General features: G+C 46.1%; 1 protein-coding gene across 1 annotated transcript; it reads right to left on the bottom strand.

Annotated features, from left to right (window-relative positions):
• Positions 1–534: 534 nt before the first annotated feature.
• On the bottom strand, positions 535–9,594 carry LOC116334409 (XK-related protein 6). Its single transcript, XM_031757836.2, has 4 exons — positions 8,678–9,594; positions 5,386–5,582; positions 4,403–4,820; positions 535–3,200 (listed from the first exon to the last, which is right to left on the bottom strand). Exons 1-4 carry the CDS (start codon positions 9,262–9,264, stop codon positions 2,696–2,698), a joined length of 1,707 nt encoding a protein of 568 aa, XP_031613696.1. The 5' UTR covers positions 9,265–9,594; the 3' UTR covers positions 535–2,695.
• Between the last annotated feature and the right edge of the window lie 328 nt (positions 9,595–9,922).

Raw genomic sequence — 9,922 nt, forward strand, 5'->3', positions numbered from 1 at the left:
TTACAGGGGTAAACAAACCAAAAGAAATAAATAATGAGCCATACACCACAGCTCAGCCGTGGGTGGCTTTGGAGGAGTTGATATTGGACACAAAACAGGAGAAGACAAGTCACTGGGAGGGTTGTGATGACTGAAGTCCAAAACTGTTTTATGTCAGCTTCAGTGGCAGCACCCTGTTAGTGTGGGACCAACATGATTAAGCTATCACACACACAAAAATGTAGTAGACCTCGATCAAAAATAATTAGTCTTGAATCTACCCTTATTTTTATGATATAAAAAGACCTCCCACAACTGCTTGGAGCATAAAAGGAAATGATGGAGAACTCCCCCTAAGATGGCATTCAAATTTCACACTTTATTTCCCTCACATATTCTACATGAGCAATATGGTTATGACCATATTACATTTAGCCGTACTTAGTGTAACATCATCTAGGACTTTACTTGTGCTATTTTGTAGTATATCTATGTAGAGTCTACAACATAGCCTAGGCAAGAAGACATTCCCAGGCTTTTGCAACAGTTGTTGGGAGCTGCACTGACGCCACATGTAGTTACATACTGAGGGAGGTGCATGCATGAATATAGCGTAGGGCTTCAAATGAGTTTGCAGTCAAGATGTACCTATGGCACAGATTTAAGGCAGAAACATTCCTTATGAATCTTGTTCCACTAACATGGAAGTCAATTATTAAAGAGTCTTCAGTTTGTTTCAGAATTTTCAAATAGCTGAGAGCTTTAATGCATGGCTTATATAATCATGAAATCTGAAACCGCATTTAGCTAACATCTAACGAAAAAGCTAGCTAGCTAGTCCTGTTTAGGTGTTGTAGTTTGGTTTACTTTGAAAACGGTTAAAGACACTGAAATCACCATAATTTTTAAAAAAAATTTACTTTTCCAAATGTTCAGCAAGAAATTATTTTAGTGTTATTGAACTATGCTTTAAGACGCGACTGTTTTTCATTTTTCCACATTACAGCTAACATGTTGCTAACTGCCCTCAACATAATTTTTTCAAGTCTATCTTAAGGAAATAGTTGGGCTTTCTTTGTTCTATGCTCAATTGGCCTTTGAGTTACATGAGAAAAGTTGTACTAGTTCTTTATCTCTCCATTAAATATGAGTTTCTGCAAGCCCAAAGAACTGCTAAGTGCCTAGGGTTAGCATAACAACCAAAAACAGGTAGAAACCTGTAGCTTTCAAGATCTCGAGTCAGATTTTGTGGCAGGACTTGCTGAGTTGTTGACATCGTGTAGGCAGAAACAAGCAGAGAAAAGTAACTATTTTGTTGATAGAAATAAAGTTTGCTACAAATTCATATACATGCTTTTATTTATTTAGATAAGTTTCAATTTATAACATAGCATCTACCATTACGCTACACAAAGTAACCCAGATTAGCTGGAAAACTTACTCCCCTGATTACCCTGATAGGTCAGGTATCAACTATCACATTTCTTTTACAAGCCCTGATCAATAAGAATGATAATTTTTATAGCATTAGTTTGTTTCAATATTTTGACTTACAAGCACATGAACTCCAAAATGTGAAGAGTTACTCTTTTACTATCTTAGGAGCAAGTAAATGTGCAATTATTCTTAGTGGTAGATGGTTTGGCTACTTTCTGAACCCACAAAAAACTATTTTTCACATTTATCTTTTTGTATAATTTAAATAAGACAAGATGCTAGCTACTACATACTTTAGGAGAAAACATCCAGGCTAGCTGTTTCCACCTGTTTTCAGTTTTTTTAAGCTAAGCTAAGCTAATCGACTCTTGGCCTGAGCTCTAGTGCTAATGTCAGGGATGTAGTGATTTACTCTGCCTTTGACAAGACAAGTAAATCTACTAAACAAAAACTGTCCTTTTAAGAAACTGTAGCTAAAATTTTAGATTTTTAAAAATTGAGGCCGCAAATGTAAAAATTGTTGTTTGAGTGTACATTGGATGCCATTACTGCCACTTTGTCTCCATCTTTTCCATCATGCTCGATCACTCTCCCCGTTAACCTTGTCAGTGATGTCGAGAAACTGATGTGTCCAACAGCTTTGTCCAACAACAACATAACAACAGATTAAAAAACATCCTCTCTGTACATAGAAAATATATACACTATCTTTTGACCAGACTAATAACGACATGTTACAACTCCTTTTATTAAAAGTGACGGTCATTGTGTCACATCTTTTTATTCTACTTAAACCCGTGAACGCGTGCAACATAAATGGCTTGCGGTGGTCAAGGACTCCATCGTAAAACTATGCTTATTTTTCATATTTTTACTTTTTTTTTTCTTCTTTGCAGCGGAGCGCGCACATGTAAAATTAAAGAAATGAGACCAAGTGAGGGACGATTAGAGGAGTTAAATAGAGTGACAAAAGGTTTAAGAGAGGAGGAGACGGACTCGCGCCGAAGCAGCTTGTTGAGTCATGGCCATGGGCTCACAGGTCGCAGGTGCCCGCAAGGAATGTAAGTGTGATCGCGTGTGTGCGCACACATGTAAGTGTGACAGATTGCTTCTGTGTGTGTATGTGCTTATATTCAGTGACTTTCTGTGCATGAATGTGTTTCTAAATCTTCTCTAAATCTGAACATCCACATATACATACATGTTTTTTTATGGTGCATATGTGCTTATGTGTACTTGTCTGTACGTGTGTGTGTGTGTGTGCTGATTTGTGTGTTTGTCAGAGTGAGGACTCATACTGCAACAGTTCATACAGGAGGGGTCCATCACGATAGCGGATGCCCACAGCGGCTGGCGTTATGTACTGCAGGATGTTTATAGTTCTCCGCAGGCGCCTGTCTACATAGTGGGCATCCCATGCTGGGTAACGCTTCCTGGGCATGTCGATCTTTATAAGCGGGCCCTCGGGCTTGGAGGTGGGGGGCGCAGACCTCACCTGGAAGACGGGAAGACACGTCTCGGCCACATCCTCTTCCGTCTGTGACTTGGCCATGTGGGCTGGTGTGGGAGGGGCTGTGGGTGGGGCTGATGGGGGGAGAGGGAGACCCCAGAGCAGCTGGGCACAGCAGGATGAGGCGGGACTTGGCTGGAGGTGGGCAGTGGCAGGATGGAGGAAACCGTAGTACAGCAGCATGACCAGGACGCCCCCTGCGAATGTCAGGTAGACGCTGCACAGTGCCGGGACAGCATAGGAGTCGGTCAGCACTGGATCTCTGTAGGCATACCTACAGGATGACAGGTGACAGTACAGGGGTTAAATTAATAGGTGTACATCTACACGTGTTTATAGCAGTAAACCATCTTTCCTACTGGTTCCCCAAAGCTGATTAGAACTGTTTTATCTACTGATGGGTAGCCCAGTGTGTATTTTAAAACATGGTTTATTTGTGGAGTTGTACTCAATATTAATAATCGAAATCGGCAAAATAATTTCTAATTATTGTTTTAAAATAAATGTAAAGTCGTACACTCAGTAACCCTTCTTTTAGACAAGCCCCTGCATGCTGCAGGTGGCACTGCTAGAGGGAGAGGGGGAGGGCACCAAGCTTTAAAGCGATCTGCCAAATTAAGCTAGCAGTTTGTTTGCATACACGCAGCTTTTTGCTTTAGCATATTAAAATGACTGCACAACCATGTAAAGCATGCTGGTGGTGGATGAGAGCACATGAAAAGATGGATGAATTTCAATAAAGCCATGACTGTGATGACTCTGGCTGCCAGAAACACTGTCATTGGTCCCAATGAGTCATCAACTGGCAAAACAATTTTCCAGTGTACTACTTACTGGCCCCGGGCCATGTGACCATCAGTTATGTTGCAAGTAGTATGGCAGTAAACTCATCAAGAAAGCATTTACGGGGCGGAGCCTTTTATTACATGAATATTTTGATATAGGCTTACCTTGCTAGTGTTGTAAATAGGCTAAGCTTTGGTAAGCACTTATGGTGTACTTTGAATGTGTCTGTTTACTTCTTCATTTCAGAATAAATTTGAAGTCTGAGCAGGATACAATACAGATTAAATACTCAGCAGAACGAGAACAAGTAACCTTCAAAATAAAACAGGAAGTAAAGAATGAAAGGAAAGACCTAGAGAACACAGGCAGCATAGAAGATAAAAAACTCCAAAATTAGAAAGGAAGTAAAAAAAATAAGAATTTATAAGAGAATTAGAAAGAGATCATTACACAGATCGTTGCCATTTAGCTTTGTGAAGCTGGATGAACCTTGTAGGTGCAAACCTGAGAAGCTGCAGGAGGCTGCGTGCCTTTACAGTAGCTCCTTGTGAAATAAGAGGTACGCCTACCTTTTATAGTTTTTGGATATTCTTGCATACATGCTGTGATATTTATGTGAAAAAAATTATTTTACGACTTTACGCTTGTTGCATCAGGGATGTCAGAGAATGCAAACGGCGCTAAACTCACCACAGGCCCGTCAGGATGCTGTTCTCAGCCAGCACCACGGTGTAGTACGCCACCATCCTGTATCGCGTCCGACCCTCTTTCACGTTGAACCAGCAGAAGATGTAGACAATGCCAACCACCATGTTGAAGAGCACCTCCTCCCACTTGGACATGCAGAAGTCAGTGCCTCCGTGCACTACCCAGAAGGCCATGGCGCACCAGTGGATCACCACGAAGATGCCGAAGTAGATGTGGAAGAGGGAGGCAAAGAGAGCGAGCGAGAGGACGCGGGAGGAGATGGTGAAGAGGCGCCAGAAGAGGTGCAGCAGCGCCCCGCGGTAACTCATGCTGCGCTGGTCGTCACGAGAGTCTCGGAGCAGTTTGTGGTAGGAGGCCAGAACCCAGGCGAGAGACAGGAGGGAGGCTAGGGAGGAGATGCCTGCAGGGAGACAGAGGTGGATGATTTCCATGCTTCTCCTGTTTTGTATAAACACGACATTATAATGACTCACTAGGGAGGGAGAGGGGGGAGGGTTGTTTTGTGTAATGGCATGAGCATACAGTAAGTAAGAGGTAGTGTGTGACACGACCGAGACATTTGGTAATGACGAGTCTCAAATATGAAGTTATTTTTAATGTCCCAGCTGCCGTGTGTATCCGCCCCCTTGTGTACTCGTCACATCTTTCCATTAAGGTAAACTGTGTCCCAAAACTCCAGAGTGAGCACGATGAATAACACCAGTGGGTGGCCGCCCAAGATGATGCATCCAACACGGAAGAGGAGGATGATGGAGTCTGACTCGCACATCCCTTTCTATCTTTGACAACCTGAACAACAGTAAAAACCTGCGAAATCCAGCAGCCATCTGCAGCTACACATAATCAAGCACAATGTGTGTAAATTGATAATTAGCACTTGAGCAGCTGCTCATTTGCATGCTGCTACGCGAAAACATGCTATTACACCGGTACAGCGCAGTCTGTAAATCCATCCAAACACCTACACTGTAGCGTCTCGGCTCGGTTCTCCTGGATCATGATGCAGAGCTGCAGGACCAACTGAGGCGCCGACTCCAGAAACGTTTCCAGCAAACGCAACATGTTGACGTCAGCGTACTCGAACATCATGGCCCAGTACCAGCGCCGCTGGTGCTCCTTCTGCCGACGCGACATGACGCCTAGGTACAGCGTCCTGATGTACCTGTAGGGGTTCAGAGGGGCAAACACGCATATATCAGGCTTTTCTACACACTTTCAATCAGGGAAGTCAAACTCATTTCACGTCGTGGGCCACGTACGGCCCGCTTTGATCTTAAGTGTGCCAGACTCACTTAAGATCAAAGTGTAAAGCAGTTTATCTGCACATTAAATCTCTGAAATATCACAATGTAATAAAAAAGAAGTGTAAATTCAACAGTACATGTTAGTTTTTCGACATGATAAAGAAATGGCTCTTTGGGCTTAAAATGTAAGAAATAAATGTGTAAAAATTACAGTAAAAGTTCTGGACTGTCCTGTACGTTTAAAGCAGAATGTTTTTGTTAAATCACAGAAAATGCCCTTTTTAATTAATTAATTTTACTGAGGACACACTGAAAAAAACTGAAATTTCTATAGTAGATCATGAAAAAAATCTATTACTTCATTACTTTGATGTAGTATGGATGGCGAACAAGATGTCAAATTTATTAAAATATAGATAAATTCAAAATTTACGCCCTCTTTCAGATTTTCCAAAGATGTCCACTGGATCGGGTTGGAGCCTGTGCTGGGCCACTTCTGGCCCCCAGGCCTTATTTTTAACACACCTCCTTTAGATGAAAAAAATATAAATAAAAAATCTGTATGCTGTCACTGATAGCAGATCTCCCTAAAATGGTCATCTAAGGCCCACGAGCTGCCACAGAGGGCCGGCCAAAAAGCTGGTTTAAAGGGAACCAAAAGAGCTGGTGTCAGACGGCAGTCAAACTCGTGGACTTCATCAAGGTCCCGTATCAGACAAATATGGATTATTTTGAACTCTACCAGAGTCCCGGAATAAGAATAAGGAGCTGGAAACGAGCCTAATAGGTCACATCTTCCCTTGCGTTCTTTCACCTAATCGGGCAACTATTTCAAAAGCAACACTCTGACTTATTCCTGTTTCAGCTGATTGGTGACTGTAAATATTTCTAGCCTTCATTACTGACTTAAACACTGAATTTAACCTTTCTATAAACAGCCTTGAAGAGATGCTGATCTATACGTGCTGGATGTGGGAAACTACAGCACATGTGGGCAGGATGTAGGCAGTGATCTCAATTAAACTGCCTCACTGCCACACTGAGCATGTGTGTGTGTGTGTGTGTGTGTGTGAGAGCAGTATGCACACAAATCTAAACGTGCTGTAAAAATAAAATCCTTCAGCTTCCTGCATGGCTGCAGTGCATGCATGGGTGTCCTCCATGCAGACGTGCGCTTCTACATTATGTACAGTATGCCTATTAGAGCTGGAGGTTAATTCACGACCCATAAATAATGCAGCATCCCTGGAAGAAAACACCCACATGTGCATTGATTTACAGCTCGCTGGCCCTCCCAAACAAACCATTTCAAGATGTTTTAGTTTTAAGATAAGGCCAGAAGGATGCGTGTCCTTGACTCAAGAGCAGTGAAAGATAAATAATCAGTATCATTTGTTTGGCTTCTGTAAACAGGAGCTCTGTTCTGCAGTGGTCACGGTTAATGTTGAGTGTAGCAGGTGAGCTCCTTAATGCCCTGACATAGAAGGAGGTGGTCTCAAACCAAGTACAGCTGATCTTCCATCCAGCCCACCCTGCCCCCACCACTCTCACTTCTCCTTCTTCTCCCCTCCCCCTTCTTTTTCACTCCACTTGTGCACGTCCTCACCCCCCATCTCTCTCTCTTTACGGCCACTCCATCTCTCAGTCTCAATCAGGCTGTGCCATTTCCCCAGCTACAACCACCCTTTCTCCCCTTCTTCTCCCCCCCCCTCTCTCTCTGCTCCTTCTCATCCACCCCTTCCTCCAGGTGGGAGAGTCCATTCTACGAGCCAAGAGGGGACAACTACTGGGAAGTATGTATGGGTGTCAGATGGGTTGATTTAACCCTACAACCAAAGCGTAGAAGCTGTGTAGCACATCAGCATAGTAGGACGTAAACACACACACACACACTACTCTGCTCTCCCTGCTGCCCACCCAGGGGCAAGTGGACACCATTAAGAAGTCTTCTCAGAGAGAAGAGAGAGGAGGGAGGGAAGAGAGCAAACGTTGTCCTTACATAGAAGACCGGGAGGCTGGAAAAGAAAAAAAGAAAACAGCGCCCTCGTGTTACTACTACAACTACAGTGTGTGTGTTTGTGTGTGTAGACCAAGCTGCATGCTTATATGAGGCAAGAAGCCCACAATGAAAAGAAGTGTGTGTATTTCAGTTTTTTCCCCCAACAGTGCTTTTAGCACCACAATTAACACCTAACCTCGTCCAACTGTGGGAATATATATGTGTGTGTGTGTGTGTGTGTGTGTGTGTGTGTGAGAGAGAGAGAGAGAGAGAGAGAGATGTGCTGCCAGAAGCGCAGATGCTTTTCCTCTTTGTACTCTCCATGCATGCTGACACTCATGGGAAGAGCCTTGACACCGTTTTTCCACTGGTCACACACACATGCTGACATGTGTCAGCACACACACAGATACACACAAAGGCATGCTGACGTTTCTGAAGGGAAGAGCCTTGACCGAAAGCTGGAAATGCTGGGAATGTGTTCAGCACCATGGAGAGCGCTTCGGTCAGCCCTTAAAACACACACTCTGGAGGATGTGGCTCACTTTGTTTCTTTACACTGTGTGAAGGCTTGACTGTAGCTACTCTGCAACTGCAGACGCTTTACTCAGGTTCTGTTCTGGCTGTGAATTCTACCCTTTCTTACTGCAGGGTGGTCAGCGAGTTGCTGAATTAGCTTTTCATAGGATGAGTCAGAAATGAAAAGTTTCAACAGATCAGAGTTTGTATGTGAAATCAGGCTCTCTGTTCTCCTGACTGTCTCTCTTAATATCTTCCTGTCATTCCCAGACAGCAACTGAAGCACAGAGGAAGTCGCAGAGAGCCTTTCCATGTCTTCCTCTCGCTTTTCTCTCCTGCCTGTCACTGTGAAGCGAGCTGTCTTTTCTAGTAGCCACATCAAGTGGACACCCTGCTCTGCTCATTAGGAGCATTAAGTTTTTGTGAGCGTGTTAGAGAGACAGAGGGGGGGGAGAAGGATCAGGTGTGTTTGTGTTGCCCCCCTCCCCCTCTTACCTCCACACTTGTCCCAGCTGGAGGATGTGTATGGTGGCCTGCCACAGCCAGATAGTGGCCAGCTGCAGGCGGTCCCTGCCAGGATACAGGCACCCCAGAACCACCGTGCCCCGCTTGGTCAGCCCCTCGACCTCCCCGAGGCCCCCGCCGGTGTAGTCCTGCACGAACCATCGGAAACTCAGAATCTGGACCAGTACCGAGGGCACCAGTACGAAGAAAAGAGTGAGGCCGAACCAGAGGTAGTCCTGCCTCTGGTAGTAGTCCACCGCCAGGCACAGGTCCGTGCCGACGTCCCAGAAGAAGACAAGGAGGGCAAGGATGATCCAGAGGCAGTCCAGCCACAGCTGCTCCCGGGGCGGGCAGTGAGTCTCCCGGATGCCGACCCCTCCGGCAGGCGGACCCCCGCCGAGCAGAGAGCCGAGGCAAGCTGAGCGGCAGCCCCAGTAGCAAGCGGAAGAGCGGCAGCACTGACAGATGTGGATCGCCGCGGAGTCCAGAGGCTCCTCGGCGTCAACATCATAGAGCTGGGCGAAACCCCCGCCGCCGCACCCGACCCCGGCTTTGCCGCCGTCGGACTGTGCGGCCATGTTCGCCTTCCCGCTCCTGCCCTCCTGCGAGACGCACGACAAACGCACCGTTTTGCTTTCTTGTGGGGCGCGGACACCACGTCACTTCCCAGATACCTGCTGTCCCCTACCCTCTCGCTCCGCGGCGACTGCTGTGACTCTTTCCCGCCCTGGGCGCGAGGAGCCATCAGAGCCGGCGGCCGCGCGACGGCGGCTCCTCTTCTTTCTCTACCGGCCGACACACACCCGCCGGGGGCTCGCGGTCAGCAGCAGCAGCGGAATCTGTTACCGTTCTAGTCCGGCAGCCCCGCATCCTCCCCGTCCTGCGCGCGCGGTCATCTAGGGCAATGAGAGGCTATGACGTAATGCATCTCCCGCTGTTCTTAAGATGTGTGAGTGAGTGACTGTGTGTGTGTGTGTGTGTGTGTGTGTAGGCGCTAAACGGACAGCAGGCTATTCTCTTTAACCGCGGCTCTGCTAATGTAAACCTTCCTGTTCAGTCAACTGGAGGCCCTCGTGCTCCTCCTGCCGCCCGCACTCAGGCTGCAGGTGCCCGGCATCCGCTGCCACCCATGTCCGCTCCGCTCCTTTCCGCAGCTCCAGCCCTCTGCAGCTCCTGCTTACCCTCTCCTCACTTTCTCTCACACTTTCACTCCGCCCTCTACCGGATAACAACCTC

This window comes from Oreochromis aureus, linkage group 23, assembly GCF_013358895.1.
Source record: "Oreochromis aureus strain Israel breed Guangdong linkage group 23, ZZ_aureus, whole genome shotgun sequence".
Taxonomy (NCBI): Eukaryota; Metazoa; Chordata; class Actinopteri; order Cichliformes; family Cichlidae; genus Oreochromis; species Oreochromis aureus.